This window comes from Podarcis cretensis (genome assembly GCF_951804945.1).
Source record: "Podarcis cretensis genome assembly, chromosome: 18".
NCBI lineage: Eukaryota > Metazoa > Chordata > Lepidosauria > Squamata > Lacertidae > Podarcis > Podarcis cretensis.
The window spans coordinates 2,171,762-2,196,034 of NC_137188.1; the positions used below are offsets into that span (position 1 = coordinate 2,171,762).

The 24,273-nt window shown below is 47.8% G+C and overlaps 1 protein-coding gene across 1 annotated transcript; it reads right to left on the minus strand.

Moving 5' to 3' along the window:
- Positions 1–350: 350 nt before the first annotated feature.
- CERS1 (ceramide synthase 1) lies at positions 351–23,364 on the minus strand. Its single transcript, XM_079960863.1, has 7 exons — positions 23,140–23,364; positions 12,831–12,990; positions 10,353–10,533; positions 7,731–7,892; positions 7,252–7,399; positions 5,886–6,019; positions 351–4,704 (listed from the first exon to the last, which is right to left on the minus strand). The coding sequence occupies exons 1-7, from the start codon at positions 23,353–23,355 to the stop codon at positions 4,662–4,664; spliced, it is 1,044 nt and encodes a 347-aa protein (XP_079816989.1). The 5' UTR covers positions 23,356–23,364; the 3' UTR covers positions 351–4,661.
- Positions 23,365–24,273: the final 909 nt, after the last annotated feature.

Here is a 24,273-nt window from a genome sequence, read left to right on the forward strand (position 1 = left end):
ATTGTTATCAACCTATTATCTTGCAACCTTGGTTCTCCTTTCCAGTTAAGATGCAGCTCTCTCCCCATAGCTGTCAACTTTCAGAGTTGAAAATAAGGGATCAGCAGCCTCACCTGTCCTGGGGACAGCCTACGGGATATCTAACAATCTGGGATAGCAGCGGGAAATGGCGCTGGAATAAGGGAATTCCCCCCCCCCCCAAAAAAAGGGAAGGTTGACAGCTATGTCTCTCCCCCATCTTGTCCCCTTTTAAACATGTCAAGCAGCAGCAGAAATCCCAACTCAGGAAAACAGAACTCTACACTCAACTTTAAGCGGCTAGAAAGGTAATAAACAGCTCTTACGACAAATGCAATTTCTCCTTCTTTTAATGAGGATTCCGCCACAAGGGAGTTGGCATTTAAATTAACACAGAAACAAACACAGTGCCTCAGATCCCTCTCTCACAGACAAACACCTTTCTGAAGCAAAGCCACAAGTCATAAAAGAGCAGGGGAGGAAGTGTGAACATGGGTGCAAGGGATGGATCCGGACCAGGCCTAGAAGTCTGGAATGAGCTTTGTCATAAGACTCTCCTTGCACCAAACAGGAACCTTGTGTGTGTGAAGACATAATCCACCTGGATGGGATTTGCCCCCCCCCAAAAAAAAAGCTTGCCTCGTAACTTACTCAAGAGTAGACACCTAGAAGGGAATAGGCATGACTAATTTGGGCCCATTAACATCAATGGGCTGCATCCACTATCCAGCATTGAAGCTAAGGAACACAACCACTAACACTAGGACCGCTAACTTCAATGAGTCTACTCTGAATAGGACTACTGCCAGGAGCAACCCATTGAAGTTAATGGGGCCCATTAGTCACACCCATTCATTTCAATGGGTCTACTCTGAGAATTATTCAGCTGGCTGCAACCTTGTTTTGCCTGGAAGCATCTCAGATCCCAAAGCATGCTAGTCCCTTTTACGGAAAGCCCAGTGGATCTGAAGCCTTGTTGGGTTCTCTGGTGATCCCTGTTTCACATCACGCTCAGTTGTGACCAGAAACCTTTCCCCACTTACTCAGAAGTCAACTGCAATGTGTTGAACCTGCCTTTAGGATTGCAGCCTTAGAAGGGGAGATTTCTGCCCACTCACTGGAGATGGGGGCAAATTTAACTTGACAACACATCCTCACATCTTTTAAGCTAATTACACTCTTCCAGGATACCCATTGCAGATGAAGAATCTGGTGTGGTTCCTGAAGTCTGAACATTTATTTTTTTAAAAAATACAGGCTTTGGGGTTTTTTAAAGGGAAATATCTGGCAGGGTGCCACCTTCTTTTGTCCCAACATCTGGAGAGTCGCCAGTTCCCCATCCCTGTTGCACCTGGGTGGCCATGTGAAAACAGGGTGTTGAGCTCAATGGGCCCTTAGTGACCACATTTAGAGGTTCACAAATCCATCCCTGTCTTATTTTCCTTCCAAGGGAAGACTCACCAGAAGTCAACAGGCTGCTGTGGACAGGCATGCGCAACACTCAAGTGGCAAGGGATCCTCTCTCTCTCTCGGCCTTCTGTAGGACAGATTTGGTCAAGGAACAAGCCGTGTCACCAGCGCGGTCTGACTACGGGACACAATTTATTTAAGGTATTCCAAAACTTTTGCTTAATGTTTAAAATCTCTAAACAGTGTGCAAAACAAATTACAGTGCAGGAACACCAGGCGTGTGTGAGCGCAGCATATTGTTTGTGGCATCTGGCTTGCAGAGAACATCGGCTTTCACTAGAGAAACCAAGGTGCTAGCCCTCATGGATGCAGTGGTATGCCTGAATCCTCAGAAACAGGAGCTGTGTACCAAATATGATTCCCAGTGATAGGGAGGGGTTCGACGCTTCACACTTCTTCCCTAGGAACGAACCTCCAAACCAGGGTTTCCCAAACTTGGGTCTCTGGCTCTTTTGGGACTACAACTCCCATCATCCTGAGCTAGCAGGACCAGTGGTCAGGGATGATGGGAATTGTAATCCCAAAACAGCTGGAGACCCAAGTTTGGGAAACACTGACAGGTGTGCGCAAAAAATCAGAGAACTTGTTCAACTTTTCATCATTTATGCAAGTCAGGGAATCTAACTCTCCCCCCTCCCCGCAGTGGGGAATTCTACAGTTCTTGGTGCTTGCAATTTTTCCATGGAGGGGAAAGGGAGAGGCAGATTTTTTAAACCTGGCACACATATGCAGGCTGCTGTGACTATGGCCTCATCCTGCAGCACCAAGCAGAAGGGGGCTGAGAGGGCAAATGGATGCAATGGCTTCCCAGATGTTTTAATTATCAAAAGAAGGGCTCGTTCACACAGACTCCAGCGTCCCGACTTGTGTTGGAAGGGTGTACGCTTGTTGGTTTGTTTAAATCGACCAGACTGCATTTCTGTTGAACAATACATGTGGATAAATGTCCACATGTCCACAGACAGAAGTTCAAAGATTGTACACTTCTGGGATGTAGTGTGTGAACACCCTGAAAACGCAGCTTCTGGATCCAGGGGTGCTTTCAGGTACAGATGTCCCCGTCTGCATTACAAATTCCTCTCCCTCCTGCGTCTTCTTCCACCTTAGCAAGCAATTGTTTGCATCCACATCTACTGTTGCTAACTCAGGCTGAGCAGAATACGAGGAGCCCCAGGAGCTGCCCTATACAGCGTCAGACCATTGGATAAAACAAGATCAAGACTGTGTGCAGCTCTCCCAGGTTTCAGGCCTGGGGGTTTCTCCTAACCCAAACTGGCAATGCCGGGGACTGAACCCCGGCCCTACTGAATGCAAAGCAAACGCTCTACCGCTGAGCTGTGGTCATTCAGTTTACGGTCATTCTGGTCCTCAGGGAATATAGAGCTGGCTGAAATAGGAAGCCAATAAGCTGCCTTCTCTTGCATCAATGGGTCAGCGGAGTTCAGTAATGCCTACACAAATTGGCAGCAGCTCTCCAGGCTTCCAGACCCGGGGTGTCCTTTCACGGAGATGCTGAACCGCGGACCCTCCACATGTGAGGCAGTTGCTCTAAGCTCAACCCTTTCCTGGGAGATCTCATTGAGAGGGGAAACTGTTTCTGACTCTGGGGCAGCTGCTGGTAGAGCAGAAGACTCTTAATCTCAGGTTCCTGCACTGCAGGGGGTTGGGCTAGATGGCCATTTGTGGTCCCAGTTCTGTGATTCCGTCCCCTGCCAGCCGTGCATTTGCCACTCGGGCTTTCTGCCCCCAAAAGATTCTTACCACCTTCCTCTGCTTTTCCCTGGGATTAAGGGTTGGAGGGGGGTTAATAGTGTGACATGGATGGGCGCTGCCCCAAAGCCAGCTCTGGGGAGCCCAACTGAGCCACAAACATCAATTGGCGCTGTATTAGGGCACTGGGACTGGCAGAAGCACGTTCAAACCTCTGCTCACCTGCAACCCTTGTGGTGCCGTGAGATCCTGGGAGGCTGGATAGGGTAAGGATAATAGATCTGCCACCAGAGACTGCATTCTATATACCCAAACTTCATTGGAGGCCCATGCTGGTGCTGCTTCAAGGTATTCCCTCGCAGGAGAGAATGCAAAACGGGAGTCACCTCCATCCATCTGGATAGAAAGACAGACGCCAATAGTTTGGGCTTCTGAATGGCACCCACACGCCCTGGCAGGAAAAGAAGCTGCCCCGCTGCCTCTGCTCATTGGGTGCAGCAGCTAGCTCACAGAGACTCCTTTTGCCTGGTGGGGCGCTGTGGTACAGTCCTTGCAGACAGACAGACTCTGAAGGCAGAGGCTCCACGCAGGCCCATCAAGCAGACACAGCCCCCACCCCTCTGTCTCCCCACATTCCTGGCGCCCTGTTTTTTCATCACAAACATTTTAGATATAAAAACAGGCAGCCGATTTCACCATCATCTCCCCCCACCCATCCTCTGCCCTTACAAACAGAATGTTTTAAAAGTCTGTTTTCAGAAACTAATTTGAAAAATTACAGTAGTTTTGGATACTTCCTTTGCACACAACAGGAAAAAAGCACACCCACCCTGAGACAAGTCCAAACACCCTTTCCCCCTGCTTCTAACGATATCCAGTAAAATATGTATTTTAGAAAGGCGGGGTGTGCGTGCTTGCAAGGCGAGGAATAAAGTGCCGCAGAGCATTGTGGGATAGCTGTCCCCAGGTGAACACCACCACCCCTCCTGTCAATCCATTCACATGTGCGATTCCCCGCCCCCTCAATCTGATCGGCCACTCGCTTCGCTTAACCAGTCAGGGCTCTGGAGAACGAGGAGGGTGGGGAAAGCTGTTGCATCCTCTCGGGGGCCACCCCAAAGAAGGCTGCGCAGGGCAGAGCTGGTCTTTACAAGGGGCGGAGGGGGGACTTTTGCCGCTCCCTTGGTGGGTCTCTCTGCTGGGCATGTCGCATCCACCCCAGGTCTGTGAAAAAGGCCCCTTTTCAATCCACTCCGTGGGCGTCCTCACCGCCAGCACCAACTCTGGCCAAATGCAAGAGGTTTTTAAAAAAACAATGCAACCGCCAGTGAGTTTCCTGCAGACGCTTCCCCCTCCCCACCCCACAGCTCTAGGTATCAAGACGGAGGGGTGGGGGGCAGGCTCTTCTCTGGGTTGCCAAACAAGCTGGGGGTCCTTGCCAGCAGAGATCCGGCGGGTGCCGTCTACAACCGCTTGTCTTTCACGAGTCCGTTCTTTAAATGTTTCCTGTGGAAGAGAGAGCAAGAGAATCGTTGACACAGAGCTGAACCCCCTGGAATTAATGGGCCTAAGTCAGCCCTGTCAAAAGAAGGGAAGACTAGCCTGCCGGATCAGGCCCAAGGGGGCCCCTCTGCTCCAGCATCCTCTTCTCACTGCAGCCAGCCAGATGCCTGTTGTGGGAAACGGGGAAGCAGGATTGGAACCCCAGAGCCCTTTCCCACAACAGCATCTGGGATGCAGAAAGATTTCTCCCTCTGAGCATCACCCTATTGGCTAGTGGCCGTTCCTCTGTGAGTTCATCCAATCCTCTTTTGAAGCCAGCCAGGTTGGTGGTGATACTGCCTCCTGTGGCAAGGAGTTTCATAGTTTAACTAGGTGCTGAATCTCCCAGCCTTCAGCTTCATTAGATACTCCCAGGCTGTAGCTTTAGGGAAAAAGGTCTTTCTCTATGCCATGCATCATTTTTTAATATCAAGCTACTTCTTATTCACCTTTTCTCGAATCGAAAAAGCTCTAAACACTGCAACCTTGCCTCATAGGGGAGCCAATCCACCCCCTTGAGGGAAAGGGCCCTTTTCTGCCCATTCATTTCAGTAGGACTACTCTGAGTAAGACTAATGTAAGGACACACACCTATGCTTCCGTATAGCAACCTTCCAGAGGCTTTAGTACAGCTTTTGTGTGTTTTAAATTTATGTGACAACAATGAGCTTTATAATCCTGTGGCTGCAATTTACTCAGCGTGCTAAAATTACAAACCACTTTACGAAGCTTACACTCCAAAAACCCAACTGGGAATAGCTGAAACTAAAATTCAGATAAAAAATATGCATTTGTCAAACCCTTAATAGTGGGTCGCCACGCTGCCCTGGCCTGTCCCTGCCTCCCCCTGGAAAAAACACCCCACTCCTTTCAATGCCAAAGAGCTGAATGGAACATCCACGTTCAGACACAGTCTACCTCAGAGTTGTTTACATGCTCCACTTCTGGGCTTCAAACTAACAGAATGATGCCCACGTCGAAGGGTTTCATCCAACAAGGCAATTCTTGTGGAGGATAGTTGTATCAAAAGAACTCCACACCCAGGAGCAAACTATCCCTGAATACAAAGCAGGGAAGCCAGGCGAAGTGAATGTTGGTGTGAATTTGATTTTCTTCCTCCCTCCCTCCCTCCCTGGCACACTAACCCTTCCTTCCAGCAGCTGGGGGTGTGAAACTCCCGGTCGCTCTTCTTGCAGGCTGCGTCAACATCATATTCCCGGACGTCGTTCACTTCCCGAACTTGCCCCAGCAAGACCTTCACTACAAAGAGGATGATGTACTGCAAAGAGGAAGGGAGAGGGGGCAATCATAGAAATGTAGAGTTGGAAGGGAACCCCAAGGGTCATCTAGCCCATCCCCTTGCAATCCAGGAATCTTTTGCCCAACATGGGGCTCGAACTCATGACCCTGAAATTAAGAACCCCATTCCCCGCTCCCCACGATGCTTTGCACTACATTACCCAGCCCCCCACTTTCCTGAGAACCTGGTTCATCCCAGCCAGGATGACGTGGGCCTAAGATGGCCTGCACTCCCATGATAAAAACATAATAAAATAGCCATTATGATAACAGTCCTCTTCCCCCACACTTTCTCAGGCAATAGATTATTGAATAGCCATAGGCCTGGGTAAAGAGGAATGTTTTTGCCTGGCACCTAAAGACATGTAATGATGGCTCCAGGGGAACCTCTGGGGGGAGCACCCCACATTTACTATGTAAGTAAAGCCAACTTTTACTTTTTCGCAAAGCAATGTGTGTGGCTGTTATTTCTAAGGGGGAGAAAAACCAGGCAAAATCCAGGCAAAATCCAGTCTGTCTTAAAGCATCCTGGATTTTTTTTTTTTTTAAAAATTATTAATTAATTAATTAATTAATTAAAAACCATTATTTTAATTAATTAATTAAAATATGTAAAGATTTCTTTTATGTGAAAATTTTAATATAATCCATAAATTACTTTATCTGTTGACTTCCTGTCCTCCATTTCCATGGTTTTCATATTTACCCTTAAATACTGCATATTTTGCCTATACTATTCAATACACACAATTTTACATATTTATCTTAATAATTTGTGCTGTCACTCATATTTCAAGTCCTGGTCATCTCACTATAGTAGTTCTTTAAATCCCCCCCCCCCCAAATTCAGTCCTCAAGGCATTTTTCATCATTTTGATCTCTAATCTTTGCTGTTAATCTTGCCAGTTGCACGTACTCCATCATTTTCAAAAGCCAATCTTCATTTGTTGCTAGATTGGGAAGATGAACAAAGCATCCTGGATTATTGTTTCTAGAAGGTTAAATCAACCTTGCCTTAGTTTCCATGTTTATCCTGCAAAGGACAGTCCTCTGCTGACTTCATTGAGCAAGGAAAGGTAATAACTAAACAATATATCCTCTCCTAGTATCTAAATCCTTTCCTACAGAACTGAGGCTTGTGAGACCTGTCAGCTGGAGGTTCCCAACTCCTGCATTCCTGCAGGACAAGGCGATGGTGAGCTCGCTACTCACCAGAAACCAGTAGATGTTCATCAGAGTCAGGACAAAGAGCAAAGCATTGAAAAAGAAGTAGAAGGGGATGTCCGGGACAGTCTGGAGGCTGGTGTGGCAGGTGGCGTAGAGCACTTTGAGAGGAAACCAGTACAAGCGGAACCAGAACCTGCGGGGACAAGGGACCTGGTCTAGGAGGACTAGAATCTTGTTGTTCATTCACTTAATAAAATCTATATATGGTTTGACTGTAAAAAATAATAATAACCTCAAAGCGATTTACAATTTTGGAAAACTTTTTGCACAAGACCAGTCTATCTGAACAGCAAAATACTGGGATTGCAGCACCACAGCGATTTATTTTAGCCACAACCAAACAACAATTTGTAATATGCCTTCCTGCTGGGTTTTCTTTTTGAGGGGGGGGGGTGGAGTTTGCAGAACTGCCCTCCCTCAGAATGGGCTGCACATGTGCAGAGTTTGAGGGCAGCCAAACTCACCAGCTTACGCTGAAGGAAACGCAACCGGCGTTCGAGATCAAATCATTCAGACGATGGTAGACTCCGCCCCGATATTTGAAGTAGACGTTGAGCTTTGTGAACTCCAGCTGAACGTCGCTGATGTCGTGAAGGAAGAGGACGAGGATTCCCACGTTGTGGTACCTGAAGGCAACGTTGCCAGGAGGAGAGGATACAAGCACAGGTGAGCCACAGCACAACCCTTGATGCACACCTGGGTTCGATTAGCGGCATGTAGAGTTTAAGTGCATATACCGCAGAGAGAATTTCTGCCCAAGATGTCTGCAAAAGCCACAGTGCCGCCCAAAACAAGAATCATAGAATCATAGAGTTGAAAGGTAACCAAGGGTCATCTAGTCCCAACCCCTGCAACCAGGGCACTGAACGTCCTGCCATAAATTATGTGGTGTGGCAGCATCCTCAATCTCCACAGTGCTTTGTGGATGAAATATTACATCTCCAGTCATCACTGAAGCTGCCACCAGCTGATTTCCAAATAATCACCTGGAGACTCTCCACGTAGCCGGTGGTGTCTAGAATGAATCTCAGCTTTTTCTGGTGAGTAATCTACTTTTGAATTTGGAACATGGAAGAAGCTGGTGCCAAGCGCCTTGCTCTGCTTCCCTCAGGACCTCAACAATGTCGAGGCAACAGGATGACCAGACAATCTTTATAGAATTCCTTCAAACCATAGCAAGTTCAAAATGAAATCTTTAGTCTCAAAGTCTCTGAAAATCTTTAAAGACCCCCCCCCCCGCCATCAGTGAGGCCGAGGGGGGTCTTGTTGTCTGGGCAAACCAGGACCTCCAGACACGCTGCCCAGTCACTTTGGAGCAGCACCTCAGACTGGTATCTGCAGCCACAGCGGTTTCACTTCACCACCAGAGGTGCACTCCATTGTCTCTCGAGATGGACAGGCACCAACAATAATTTTTAAAAAAACAAGCTGGTGGGAAAGGTCCATCTCTGCCCAAGGCCCCACAGAGCCTAGGAATAAAAACATTGCTAGGTTGGAGACTCCCCGAGATCTACTCCTCGGCATCAAAGGAAGGAAATTAAGAACAAGATCAACAGAAGACAAAGTAAAGTGTATGTATAAATATGAAGAAGATCTGCAGAAGGGACTTGGAAAGGAGTTAAGAGCCTCGGACAGAAGATCACCAGGTTGATGGACCATATGGAATAGATGGAAAGGACTGGCAGAATCCGAGACCAGGGAGAAGAGATGGTGGAAGAAGATTGGAAAAAGTTTAAAGTTTATTTATAGAAATATTGTAAAATTAATGAGTGTTAGAAAAATGTTGGAATGAAATTATATGGCTTTAGTAGAAATGTTATAAGGAGTTAAGTATAAATAAGTATTATGGCATTATTGGAAGATAAGGTTAAAATAAGTTAAGATAATTATATGACAGAAAATAGAGAAAGAGGGAAAGGAATTGCTGAAATAATTAATAGAAATGGAATACAAAAAGGGAGGTGAGAGGAGGTCGATGAAACGAGGGAATGAAAGATAGGGCATTGAAACGGTATGATGTATGTTTTTTTAATTTTTTTATGTTTAGTTTAATGTGTTAATGTTGTGTTGTGCATTATTTATATATTGTATTGTATTGTATTTCTTTTGTCTTTTTGTCTTTTTTCTTTTCTTCTTTTTTTTGGTAAGGTTTAAAAGTAATAATTTTTTTTTTTTTTTAAAGACCCCACAGAGCCCCTACTGGGCTTTGTATTCCTATAAGTAGTCTGTACTAGAGCAATGCAGAACCCTATGCTCCTATTTCAGACGATGAGGACCAGTGTGGGAAACTCAGGTGTATAAGCCAGGGACCAAATGGCTCCTTAAACCAAGGTTACAGTCGCCAAAATGGAATGCCTAGTTGTGGGGCAAGTCTTATTTTCCAAATGATGGACTGACTGCGAATGATTCTCAGTTAAACATCCGCCTAGTTCAGAGGACAACCTTGAGCTAAGATAAGAGCTTTGAGAACTTAAAGAGGAAAAGTAACTTGATCCAGGGACGGTCCACATAACTATTGGCCTATTCCGACCTCTTTTTCTTTATGCTGGCTCCTCCTGCTCAGGCTGCACAGAGAAAGCATTTTGGTTCCTGAGATTCTTTCTGATAGCGCAGATAGAATATAATGGATAGAATTATACAGAACAGGGTATTAGTGTGTGAAAACAGCCCAGATCCGAGGATCTCCAGGCATGCACCTCCACATCCTGGCCCCCAGGCATCTTCACTTGGTCACAAGGGGCCAGAAGCCAGGTACAAAATGTGCTTGGAGCCTGGCTAATTTCAAACACTGAGGACTAGAATCTTACTTTATCCTGCGGGGAAGGACCAGAGTTTGGTGGCCTTAAACATGCTCTAAGCACAGAGGACCCAAGGTTCAATCTCCAACGGCATCTCCAGGTAGGGCTGGGTGAGACCCCCAAGCCTGGAACCCTGAAGTCAGTGCAGGCAATGCTGAACTAGAGGGACCTTAGTCTAGTTTGGAACCCAGGACTTTGTGCATGCACAGAGTGCGCTCTGCCACCAAGCAGAGGTGTAGCCAGGCAGGAAACAAGGGAGGGAGGGAGTGTGTGCGGATGGGGACGCACCTGAACATGTAAGAGAAGGTGATGAGCATGAGGGCCACCACGTGGTGGACGAGCATGACGATCGAGTCCCTGCGCCAAGCGTCCATGTAGAACGTGGCATAGATGGAGTGGCCGTAGAAGCTGCCTTGCATCAGGTAGGCGATGGCAATGTCTGGCGGGACCTCCATGCCCCTCTTCCAGCCTGGAAAGCCGCAAAGGAGAAGGGAGAAAGCAAGGTCAGTGAATCATAGAAGGGACCCCCAAGGGTCATCTAGCCCAACCCCCCCCCCCCCGCAGTGCAGGAATCAAATATTATTCTAGCTGCCATGGAGAATTTGATCTCACACTCTAGCTTTCCATCTACAGCCCCCTACCAACTGAGAAGAAGAAGAAGAAGAAGAGTTTGGATTTGATATCCCGCCTTTCACTCCCCTTCAGGAGTCTCAAAGCGGCTAACAATCTCCTTTCCCTTCCTCCCCCACAACAAACACTCTGTGAGGTGAGTGGGGCTGAGAGACTTCAGAGAAATGTGACTAGCCCAAGGTCACCCAGCAGCTGCATGTGGAGGAGCGGAGACGCGAACCCGGTTCCCCAGATTACGTGACTACCGCTCTTAACCACTACACCACACTGGCTACAGCCAATGGCTGTAGGAAGCTTGCAAGCAGGGCCAGGGGGCAAGAATATTACAATCAAAGAATTGCAGAGGTGGGAGGGACCCTGAGGGTCATCCAGTCCACCCCTCCCTGGAATGCAGGAAACTCAGCTCAAGCATCCCTGACAGATTGCCATCCAACCTCTGCTTAAAAACCTCCTGAGGGAGATCGTTCCACTGTTGAACAGCTCTTACTGTCAGAAAGTTTTTCCTGTTTTTGCTGTCAGAATCTCCTTTCTTGTAACTTGAAGCCCTGGGTTCAAGTCCTACCCTCCAGAGCAGGAAATTCTTGCTCCCTCTTCCATGTGGCAGCCCTTCAGATATTGGAAGATGTCTCTCCTATCTCCCCTCAGTCTCCTCTTTCCCAGGCTAAACAAACCCAGCTCCCTCAACCATTCCTCATCAGGCTTGGTTTCCAGACCCCTGAACATCTCCTTCGCCCTCCTCTGCACATATTCCGTCTTGTCAACATCCTTCTTAAATTGTGGCGCCCAGAGCTGGACACAGGACTCCAGGTGGGGTCTGACCAAGGCAGAAGAGAGCCTTTCCCTTGGTCAGCCGGCTACTATTGGTTCATTTAAGCTGCTGTATTTGGATCCTCTGTCTTATTGGTTTCCTCCAAAAGGCAGGACTGTGATTGCCTGATATTGTTCCCTCCAAAATGTCTCCTTTCTAGCTAGTTCCCTGTCCCTATAAATGTAGCTCTCCCCTCCTCAGGCCCCAGTCTTGTTGCTTAATAAAGAAGTGTTACTAGAGAACTGTCTCCAGCATATTATGTCAAGAGAGCTGAAATCACAAACCCCACGTCACAACAAGTTCTTCATTCATAACCTTGAGGACTAGCGCCCTGTCTTAATTTTAGGGGAGGGGTGATAGCTTAGCGGCACAGTTCCTGCTGCCAAAAGCAGGTGGGGCAACAAATGTAAATCTTGTCAAGTTTCTTCACACACGGAGCGAGAGACTCAGCAGTGTCCATCCTCCATCCAGGGAAGCAGAGAGGCATCAGTGGAGTTGAAAGAGACATGCAGGTTCAACTGGCAGCTGTCCTATAGAATACAGGATTGCCATGTATTTCAATATAAAATGCTATGTCCTGTATTGATAGTTTTGCCCTGGTTTCCAGGTTGTATTTCTCTCTCTCTCTGCCAAATTGGGGATACTCTCCAAATGCATCTTTGAAAGGCAAATGAAAGGTCACGTTTTTAAGCTCTGGGTAGCCAGGCACAGACAGATTCACAAATGTCCGTGTCAAATCCTGGAGGGGCCAGCCTGTTAGGCTGCAATAGCAGACCCTCCCCGTGCCCCTATTTTCCAGGGACAGTCCCAGGTTCACAGAAGCCACCCCAGTTTCTGATTTGATCCCGAAATGTCCCACTTTTCCTCAGGACGTCCCCATTTTCATTGGGAAAATATTGGAGGGTCTGGATAATAGGATGTTCCAATTTTCATTGGAGAAAATTAATGTTGGCGGGTATGCAATAGATTGTAATGAATTGCTCTGAAGTCACTTCAGCACCAGATTAAAAAAAAATGCCCCCCAACCACCCCGCCCTGTCCTGTATTTTGCCAGGACAAAGGTGGCAACCCGAATCTCCGTAGAGGATAGCTGCCTATTCCTGCATCGCAGGGGGTTGGACTAGATGATCCTCAGGGTCCCTTCCAACTCTCCAGTCTGGTGAAAACACCCAAGGGGGGGGGTGAGGTGAGGGGGTGGCCTGTCGAGAGTCTCAAGGGTTGGACAGAGAGGTTTGCAGGGCCTGAGCTGCCCTGTTCTAATGGAAAAAGGTTTTGCAAGAGGGAAGCCCCTGCCCAAATCTTGACTTGACCTGCGCTGCTTACCGTACCATAAAAGACGGAAGGAGGGTCGTGGAAAAAGGGGTATCCAGCGAAGAAGAGCAGGTAGGCGCCGTATGACCAGGAGAGGGTGTAGAAGGCCAGCTTCCAGGCACTCTCGGGCATCTTGGCAGCATCCTTGGGGGGCAGCTGGCACCACTCTGCAAAGGGCTGGCAGAGAGAAGAAAGGACAGGCCGTTAATGGAGTGGGGTGGAATCCTGACAAGACAGAAGTGCTGCTTCTAGGGGACAGGGGGCGTGGGCGTGGGGGGGGGACTCCCTGGTCCTGAATGGGGTAACTGTGCCCCTGAAGGATCAGGTGTGTAGCCTGGGGGTCATTTTGGACTCATAGATGTCCAAGGAGGCGCAGGTCCATTCTGCGTCCAGGGCTGCAGCCAACCCTTCTGCAGTGCAAGAATCTCAACAAATGCATCCACAAGACATGGCTTAAAACTTCCCATTCCCTACTGAAACTAGGAGGTGGAGGAATGAGTCTGTTTAGAAAAGGCCTTCCCTCCTGAGAGATGGAAATGCCTCTTTTTTGCATCAGGGACGAGGCCCTCTTCTTGCTCCAGGTATCGGAAAAGGTAAAAGACCCCAGGCAGTTAAGTCCAGTCAAATTCCACTATGGGGTGTGGCGCTCATCTCCACATTTAGACCGAAGGAGTCGGTGTTCGTCTGCAGCTTTCCGGGTCATGTGGCCAGCAGGACTAAACCGCTTCTGGCACAACGGGACACCGTGATGGAAACCAAAGTGCACAGAACCGCCGTTTACCTTCCCGCTGCAGCGGGAAGTATTTATCTACTTGCACTGGTGTGCTTTCAAACTGCTAGGTTGGCAGAAGCTGGGACAATGGGAGCTCACCCCATTGCATGGATTTAAACTGCCAACCTTAAGGGGCTCAGTGGTTTAGACCACAGCGCCACCTGCGTCCCTCTAGTTGCTAGCAGATATCATTAGAGAGATGCCAGATATCACTAGAGAGATGATGGGGAACCCGCAGTGCCGGATTTATGTATAAGCTAAACAAGCTGCTGTATAGCTTAGGGCCCCACTATCTTGGGGGCCCCCCAAAAAAAAATAAAGGAAAAAAACTGGGTGTACATTTCCACAATGCAGTATAAGACAAAAAATAAATAAAACCTACATACAGCAACAGTGTTTTGTGTTGTGTAGGCTCCTATGATGTAAGTCATGGGCCAGCCTGCTCCCTAAAATATCACTCGTTAGATACCTATTAGGTCCATAAATTACCATATAGCATATATTCAACACAAAAAATAGACAAAGGTCAGCTGGACATATAAAGGGCCCCATTACCTTCAGTATCTTAGGGCCTCATCAAACCTAAATCTGGCCCTGGGAACTCGCAATTTACAGAAGGTGTCCCAGTCTCTGATTTGATCCCAGAATGTTCTGCTTTTCCCCAGGACGTCCCTATTTTCACTGGAGAAAATTAATGTTGGAGGCTGTGGACGGAGGAAGGCCTCTCTTTCAAAGAGATAAGAGATTCCCTCCAGAGATACGGGGAAGGCCTCTTCTCAGATCAGAGACAGGGGAACCTAAATCCTGCCAAATGTTGCTGAGGCTCCAAATGCAGCCAGCATGCCCAAAGGACAGGGCAAATTGTAGTCCAGCAACATTTGGAGAGCCACAGGTCAGTTTGATTTATCTTTCGGGCGGTGGGGGGGGGGGAGCATGTAAGCTGTTCCTCCGATCCCTGATTTTGCCACAGCAGGGCTTGGCTTGTTCTGGCTCCGGCCGTGAACTGATCACCCCAGCAGCTGAGGTCTTAATATAGCATTCCCAAGCAGGGAGCCCGTCTCAAAAGCTGCTGAGGTTGTGGCCTCTGTTTCACGGTCAGGTTTTTTTTCTTTCCAGTTTCCACCTCCTCGAATTTCCCTCTGCTCTTCCGGCTCCCATGTGTTGCACGAGCCCCTGGCGGGGTTCCTGCCCTGCAAAGACGCCCAGGGAGGGCAGAAGAAGCAGGAGATGCGCTCGCAGGCACCCAATGAAGCCGAAGGCCAGAAGAGTCAGGGCTAAAGCTGGGCGATATCTGGTTTTCAATATTGCAATATATCACCAGCTAAACATCACAATATATTAATATATCACGATGTCTGAAATAAGCATGGAGCTATGTACAGGCCTGCATCGTGATTTTTGCATAGCGCGCGCACACACACACACACACACACATCTTGATTCATGATATATTGCCAGGTCAAAACTTATGTACGGACTTCAAATCAGTAATCCACAAATACAACCCACCCCTCCTGCTATTTTTCATACACAAAAGTCTGACTAGTAATAATAAACAAAAAACTCTCTCCCTTTTTTATTATACTATTTTGTTGTAAATGATTGGCTTCCTTCTCCAGACTTTGGAGCCTTCCAGAAAGAATAATAGAATTGCAGAGTTGGAAGGGATCCCAAAAAAACATCTAGCCAAAGCCCCAATGTTGATGGACTCCTCATCATGAATCTGGTAAGTCTTTTAAGGGGCCACAAGACTCTCCATTATATCCATCCAGTTAGAAGTGGCAAGTTTTGCACAGGCTCCTCAGATGCAAAGGCCCCAAAGGAATCAATGGGGCTTCCTGCCAGGTGATGGTCTCCTCAGAAGGTGGTGGCCTCTCCTTCCTTGGAGGTTTTCCAGCAGAGGTTGGGTGTCCATCTGTCAGGGATGCTTTAGCTGAGATTCCTGCATTGCAGGGGTTGGACTAGATGACCCTGGGGGTCCCTACAATTCTATGATTCTATGAAATTCCACTTAGAGAACAACCCATTGAAATGTCTGGATCCAAGTTCGACATACCCTTTAATTTCATTTTTATATATATATACATTTTTATTAGTTTTTTAACATATCATTTCTGATAATCATCTAATATAACTTCTTATCTTATACAATATTTTAGACTTCTGTCAACACCTCTAATGATTTTCCATTCTTTATCACTTATTCTGTATTTCTTAATTTCTCTATTACTCTTAATTATCATTAACGAATAGTTCTCCTCATAGTCCTTCTTGCAATATTTCAAATAGTCCTCCCTACAGAACTTCTTGCAGTCCTACTAGCGTCATCTTTTCATTACTATTACTTTTCAAATAGTTTGTATATTTACTCCAGTCTTCTAAGAATCTCTGGTCCCGCAGGTTTCGAATCCTTCCTGTTAATTTATCTAATTCTGCGTAGTCCATCAATTTCATCCGCTATTCTTCTTTCGTCGGTAATTCTTCTTGCTTCCATTTTTGTGCCAGCAATGTTCTTGCTGCCGACACACCCTTTAATTTCAATGGGCCTGCTCTGGATGCAACCCAGTTAAGCACATTTTGCCCTAAGGTTAAGCAAGTTTTGCTTTGGGGGAAGGCAGGACTTGTTCCATCAAATTGTGCGAGAGAGAAATTAATTGACGTTATTCTCTCCCCCCCCCCCTTTATCTTTCTCTCCAAACGCTAGATGTCCAGCCAGGCCCTTTAAAAAAAGGAAGACCACATGCTTTGGCTCATTTTGGATGTTGGTGAGCCAGAAGGCAGTCCAATGTCAGTACGTGGGGCTGTGGTGGTGAACCCTCCCAGAGCAAGTCTGCAAAGCCTGCCTTCTTACGCAAGAGACAGACACCACCATCAAAGGCATCCTCTTCCAAGTGCGGTCCCCGGTTGCCCCTAGCAACAGAGGTCTTCCTGTGCTGGTTGCCCTGGCAACAGCAGCTGGCTGGCAGCCAGGGGACCAGCCTGCTGTCATTCATGTATCCTACCCTATACTTATTTTAAAAAAGGAGAGCGAGGAGCAGGAGGAGGAGAAATTATTGATGCCTGAGGCTAGAGTGCAGCTCTCTCCCCAGGGGCAGGAGAAAGCCCAGTCTTGGGAGGTTATTTTTTGCAATTAAGGATGGGAATATATGAAACAATTCTGAGGAAACAGCCATCTGCCTGTGTCAAATTCTGTTTTTCTCTCTCTCCTCCACCCTCAGTTTTCAGAGGTCTCCCTCCCCTCTCTTTGAGCTTCTGTTCTGGTGCCACCTAAGTTCTTGAGGTCTAGAAACGTCACCCTTTTATAATCAGTAGCAGCTGTGAGTCCATTTCTATATCTTACCTTTCTTCCCCAAGGGGCTCAAGGATGAACCCCCCCCAACATGTTCCTGTTCTAGTTTCACGACAACCCTGCGAGGCAGGGGAGCCCCAGCCCAACCCAAGGTTTTTTCTTATAAAAGGCTTCATATGAACCCACCTGCCCAGATTTCCTGACACCCCCCTTCATTCACTTCACCCCTAAACATCTCCCGACCTCAACACAAACTCCCATAGACCTTGCCTCCTTAAATGACACCTTGTTCCCCCTGAATTCCCTGAATTGCAGGGGGTTGGGCTAGATGATCCTTGGGATCTCTTCCAACACAGCTGCATTTCACTCCCCTGTTCTCCTCACTCTCTAGACTGTTTTTTCCTTGGGGCAAAGACCAGGATATTGGAAATCTGTAAAAAGCACCTGGGTACACCAACGGAGCCCTATAAAATAGGAAGGGGTGGCTTCCTGTCTCTGCAGGTGAGCTTGCTAGGCACCCCCAGATCTGGAAGCAAGCCCACTTTGGGCCTCAGTCTTCCCCATCTGCAGTATGGGCATAAATCATACTCGTCCGTCTCACAGGGTTGCAGCAAAGATTACCTGAAGACGCTGATTTAATTTTAAAATGTATAGGGGGAAAGTGTGATTTATTTTTCAGTGTTCAATGCATTAAAATAATGAGGAATACATGTACACACACACACGCACAGTGACTAACATAACAATGATAGAAGTATATAGCAATGCCTGGCTAGCTCAGTTTGGTTACAGCTGATAATGCCAAGGTCGCAGATTTGATCCCTGTAAGGGACAGCTGCCTATTTCGGCATCGCAGGGAGTTGGACTAGATGACCCACAGGGTCCCTTCCAACTCTACAGTTCTATGATTCTATATATTACACAATAAATTTTTGATTCAGTTTAAGAGGCAGCTGGAGAAGGCGGAAGCTAAAAATACATAACCTGCTGCAAGACAGACATCTCCCTTGCTACTGTATGTTAGTCATGATAAGCAAATCTAGATTAGGTAATTAACCACATCTTTCTGCAAATCCACCACAATCTCGGCCAAAGTGCACACATTTACGTCTTTTTTGGTGTCAGGGAAAAGAAAAGCAGACAGACACTTGATTCTCACAAGCTATTGAAACCTGATTACTTTTAAACCTAATTTCTTTGTACTTTGCTGAATTAAACAGAGCTGTTTTAAATATTGTTACCCTCCTCCTCCTCCACAGACAAGGACTGCCACCCTGGAAGAGTCAAGTGAACTACATGAATGCACGAAGGCATTTTCTGCTGCCTGGCTGGAGCAGAAGACATTTTAACAGGACTGGCTGTCTAAGCAGGGCAGATGGTAACACACAACACTGCGGTGTAAAATGCAACCCAGATTAACTTTACACTCCCTGGTCCTTATCACACCTTTGCTCGCTACAACGACACACCGATCAGGTTCTTTTTCCATTGCCTGCGACAGATCAGATCACTGCAAGAACATAAGATAGCTGCATTGGTAGAGCATAAGACTCTTAATCTTGGGGTCACGGGTTCGAGTTCTGTGTTGGGCAAAAATATTTCTGCATTGCAGGGGGTTGGACTAGATGACCCTTGGGGTCCCTTTCAACCAGTGCTCAGCCAGTGTTTCAAACACTAGAGACCAAGTGAAGATGCTTGGGCTCCAGCATGGCGCCTGACATCTCCACCATCTGGTGGTGCTTGCCTGGGAATCCTTGGATCTGGAATAATTTCACCCACTGATACCCCACCCTGTAGAATCTATTTTATCTGCACAATCAGAATGAATTTCAGGAACCAAAATGCATTTTCTGTGCAGCCTGAGCAGGAGCAGGGAACAGCGTTATGGTTCATTGTTGTCTCTTGTCTTTATCCCCCCCCCCCCACTCACAGTTGGGAAGGATATTCCTTTCTTGTCTAGAGTCCCACAGGAGCTCGTCCACCTGAGAAGGGAGCCCACCTAGGAGAAGGAAAACTGTGGTCCTCAACCTCCACTGACGTTTATCTTGGGGAGAAGAAAAGGCTCAGGATTCCTCCTCCCTCCACAAATCTGGAGTGGAATCCCTTAAGGCAATCCTTCCAGAAACTCCTCCGCCCACGCAGGTGCCAAATGTCTTGCTCTGCTTTCCTTTGGAGCCCATCAGTGAAGCCGAAAATGTTGTCTTGTCATCTGAGCAGCCCAGGACCCACAGACACACAGCCCAGGCTTGCACCCAGGGCAGATTGCTTTGGTGCTGCTCACACAGAGGTTTGGCTTCACCCCTGGAGGCACACTCCGTTGTCTCTTGAGACAGACAGATGCCAACAGTATGGGCCTTCCTGTAAAGTCATGCTAAGGTTCTAGTCCTCATGGACCTTTCAAATAGCCAATTCAAGCATAGGAAGCTGCCTTAGACTGAGTCAGGGCATTGCTCCATCTCACTCAGTATTACCTACACTGACTGGCAGCGAATCTCCAGACTTTCAGGGAAGGGGACATTCCTGGCCTGGCCGCCTTAAGACAACCTCAGCTTCTGAACCCCCCTGATCCACGGACCCTCCCAGGGCAATCCACAGCAGATCAAAGACCCATTTGCTGAGACAGAGATCAGTCATGGCTGCGAGAAATTTGCTGACAATTTCTCTCCCCTTGCGGTTTCCTCTGCAGCCTACGCAGAGAGGCTGAAACTACCACGGTCTGGTCAGATCCTGGCAACAACTAAAGCGGATGTGCAGTCAGGGAGGGTGGGGTGAGAGAGAGAGCAGCTTTCAGAAAGAGGCAGCAGTTTGCTGAGAGATGGGGAGAGAGTCCATTTCACTTTGCTATGTTCCCATCCGGCCTCCCTGGAGGAGAGGGGAAGCTGAAGCCAAACTGCAGTGTCTGGAAGCACTCTGTGGTCATCTCAGCGCAACTGCATGTACCATGCAGAGGTGACCTTCCCCAAAATTGATGAGCCCAGCGACACAAAACCCAGATGCAGCCTTGAAGATGGAAGGTTTCTCCCTCTCTTTCTCCGCAGGCCGCATAGAAAAGCAAAGAATCACAACTCTATTTTTTATTGGAAAATTAGGAGGCAGTTTTTTTAAAAAAAAATGGGAGGCAACTTTCTAGTCCTCAAGCACAGTGAGATTTGGGGAAGGTGATTAGAAACTGGAGGCAACAGAAGCCAGAGCTGCTGTAATCTTTAGTAGTTGCATCAAGGGAGTTTTTAAAGGTTGTGATTGTTACTCAGTCTAGACATCGCTATTCTGCAGTCCTCCCCAATTTATTTTACTCTTCTTAACTGCTTGATTGTAGCGAAACCGGTAAGAAGAGGGAATTTTGGCAAGCAGAGATGAGGAAACTCATCAACTCAAAGCCCTCACTTGGTGTTCTTCAAATTCACCCCTGCAATGACAGCTAGAAACTTGATTCCGTTTTTAAAAGTGAGAAAGAGGGGCACATCTGGAAACATGGGATGGGATTAAAACTGACTTTTACTCAGAGTAGGGCTATTGAAATTAACAGATCTAACAGGCATTTTCCTTAATTTCACTGTGTCTACTCTGAGCAGGCTGAGTGTTGAATTCCACCCATGGAAATTAAAATCACCACTGGTAGAAATTGAATATTATGTCCCATCTCAACCACAGGCAGGTGAAAGCCAAGACTTAAAACTACCTCTGTGCTAGGCAGAAATGGGCATTCAGAAAATGGCCAGATCATTTCACCTAATGCAAATTTGTCCCACGTAATGCTGTTTTCCTGACTTCCTCAAAGATGGTGAGGCAATGAAGCCCACCCCCCCGCCCCCAGCAGGCAAGTTTCTATTCACAGCTTGGTGAATAAATTTAAAAGTTACAAGTCCACATGCCCACCTATACATCTTTGCAGTCTTTTTGTAAAGCAAAACGTGCAGGTGACACAATGCTATTGTATATGCTTCACAATCAGTGTGAAAACTTGTGCACACTTTGGTTTCCCGCATGCACGCACACCAACTTGCCTCCATCTCCTCCCCTTGCACCAGACTCTTCCGCAACCCATAGACAACCTCCACTCCTCTGCAGGCACAATGGCAGCCAGGGGCTCATCCCACGCTTTCTGTGACATCACGGAAGTCTTAGCCAATGGCTGCCAGATGCTTCCTCCTCACCCCATACTGCCTTGGGGCTTCCTAACTTCTTTTTTAAAGCATTTGCACCCAGCCTTTTCTCTCCCCACCCTTTTCCTTCCGCTGTTTTTAACAATAAAGAGAAGAACAAAATGTTTCAACCCCGATCCTTGAAACATGCAGGAGAACATTCCACAGCCCCAAACAAAGGGTTGTTTCAAAATGTTTCCCCTTGACTGCAAACTTGTCAGTTGTTGCTTCCATCTTTCTTCCTCCAAGGATCCCGGGGGGGGGGCGGTGCACACGGTTCCTCCCTCCCCATTTTATCCTCACAACACCCCTGGGATGCAGGCTAGGCCAAGAGGCAAGGACTGCTCCCTGCAAAGGCACCCAGTGAGCTTCATGGCTGATTGTGGGGTTGACCCCTGGTCTCCCAGGTCCTGGTCCAACACCCTAACCCAGAGTTTCCCAAACTTGGGTCTCTGGCTGTTTTTGGACTACAATTCCCATCATCCCTGACCACAGGTCCTGCTAGCTAGGGATGATGGGAGTTGTAGTCCAAAAACAGCTGGAGAGCCAGGTTTGGGAAACCCTGCTCTAACCACTACACACTGTCTCTGCTGGGAAGGGCCTGTTGTCGCCATCCCTGACCACTGGGCATGCTGGCTGGTGGGGGCTGGCAGGAGCTGGGGTCCAGGAACATCCAGAGGGCGCAGCATTAGCCAACCCCAATCCAGCCAGCAGCAGTTTTCCTCTTCCCCAACATCTGGCTCGCTCCACAGGTGGCTGAATTACAACTCCCCAAAACAGCAGAAGAGCTGTGCAGGATGAGACCCAGGGGGCCCCACCTAAGTCCAGCCTCCTGTCCTCAGAACGGCAGACCAGTGAGAGCAGCAGCCTCTTCCCATTCTAAGTTAGACTGCCTCTCTCCATGGAGGCTCCACTGAAGCATCATAAAGAACTAAAAAGAACCCACAACTAATAAGACCTCGTTCCCTGCAAATTTTTCATCCCTGTCTCCCCGCCCCCCAATGGGTATCCAACAACAGGCTTCAGGCCACAAGACCTTGAGGCCCCCTTCCAGCGCCACCTCACAGACAACGCTACGTTTTGCTGCAAAAAATGCCATGTCAAGGATGCAGATTTCGCACACGGCAGGAAGATGTGACGACATGTTTTGACAGAGAGAGAGAGAGAGAGAGAGAATGCAATTTTCAAGGCCACCCTATTCCAAATGGAGTCACCCCAAGAATACAACACAATGACTGATTCCTCCCCACCCTTGGCAATGCAAAGGACCAGACACTTTCACCTGCCCCTCATTGCACCCCCCCCCCCAAATTACAATGGCACATTTCACTTGCCTCTCTGGATATAATGCAAAGACCGTTTTATTCCACCACAGCAAAATAGATTTCTTGGTTGCCCCCCCCCCATACACGTACAAACGTAGTTCCCCTCCATGCAGTGATCTGACCAATTTTACGCACTCCATCAATGCACAAACGAGATGCTCCTTTTTCTGGAGGCAATGCACTGACCCATTTCCACTGTGGATTTCATTTTTCCCACCACACGCACCAGATTCTTCCTCAAAGGTGATGGTTATTAACCCTCCCTGCAGTGCAAAGCCATCTCACTCCCCACCGCTGCTCAAAAAGAGGGGTTTTTTAAATGACCAGTTTTACAGCCCTGAAATGCAAAATCAGATTCCCCCACACCCCTCACCAAAAGAAGACAGTGTGCAATAGCCAATTTGACCCTTGCGGTACAAAGCCATATCATCCCCACGCCAAAAAAATGAAAGGACCAGTGCAGCCCTTGCAATGCAAAACCAGCCCCCCCCCCCCAAGAAGCCAAGAGCCAATGTAACATTTGCAATGCAAAGTTAATTCCCCCAGCCACACAGGAGAAACGAGGCAGGCACCGATTTCACTGTTGGAATGCATTGGAAAGCCACCCCCCGCCCAAAACATGAGGCCAATTTAACCCCCTCGAAGCAAGGCTATAAGTCCAGGGTGGCTTTAACCCCTGCAGTGCCAAACCACGTTCTCCCCCTCCCCACATAGAAAGACGAGTCAAGGAGGGGCCAAGCCAGGATCTCCCCCCGGGACCAGTTGAACCCTTGCGAGGCAAGCTCAGGAGCCACCAACCCGAAAGAGGCGGCGGGTGGCGGCTCGGCGGGCGACGGTCCAGCCGAGGGCGGCCAGCAGGCAGAGCAGCGCCTCGCTCCAGGCCAGCCGCGCGCTCTCGGCCCACGTCCGGCGGGCCAGCTCCCAGCCGCAGCCCGAGCAGCTCCGCAGCGCCCCGGCCAGGCTCGCGTAGCCGCGCCGCACCAGCGCCTCGTAGCCCGGCGCCGGCGCCGCCATCCTCCTGCTGCCGCAGCGCCCGCGCGCCCCCGCCAGATGGGCGCAGCTGGAGGGCCGGCCCGCCGCGTGCGCGCGCCCCCGCGCCCCCGCGCCCGCCGCGGGGAGGGAAAGGGGAGCAGCCGGCAGGGGGCGGCGGGCTCCGCAGGCACCGGGGGTTGGGCTCGTAGAAATGGTCCAAAAAGGTTAATGATACCAAAAAAACTATAAAAAAGACCAAATGATCATCCAAATTATTTCTACTGGATTATGATTTGATATGTTAATTGGATGATTTAATAAAAACGATTTAACAAAAAAAATACGTTAATGATAGCAAATCCCAGGTATCAGTTTTGCAAATTATAGCCCCTCCCAGATACTACCTTCCGTCTAATATTGTTGTCAGCCAATCCCAGATCTCTCTCTCAACAATGTTTATTTTAAAATCATTTAAAAGACGGACAGGTGATAGGCATCTGAGAGTCGCTATGATTTATAAAATAGATGCCTGGGATTTATCAATAACAACATATTTTATCCATAGATATCTGGGATTTGATATTCATCTGTCCACAAAATATTTTCTAAATTATATACAAAAGACTTGGATCTCTTAAGAATACGTTTCATAAATTATAAGACAGAGGAATATATCTATCCATTTTATAATCTGTGAAATATTTTGTTGCTAGGTATCAAATCCTAAATATCTAATTACCTTCTTATCTGTAATTTATAAAATATACTGTTGATATATCTGGGATTTGTTATGGTGGAAAATCCCAGATACTGCTTATAATTTGTGAGCTGTATTGTTAGATATAATAATATTATTGTATTTAATGATATCAATAATATAGTTGCATTTTTCGATCCAAAAGTGGTACCACATTTATGCTCCAGATTTACTCCCAGGAGCTCAGGATGGCTTCTTCCCAC

Excerpts from the sequence above, each read along its gene's own strand:
- CERS1 (XM_079960863.1), bottom strand. The coding sequence starts at position 23,355 with ATGGCGGCGCCGGCGCCGGGCTACGAGGCGCTGGTGCGGCGCGGCTAC. Across the intron at positions 12,991-23,139 it reads CCACCCGCCGCCTCTTTCGG|CCCTTTGCAGAGTGGTGCCA; the intron begins GTTGGTGGCTCC and ends TCTCTCTGCCAG. Across the intron at positions 10,534-12,830 it reads CCCTCCTTCCGTCTTTTATG|GCTGGAAGAGGGGCATGGAG; the intron begins GTACGGTAAGCA and ends GCGGCTTTCCAG.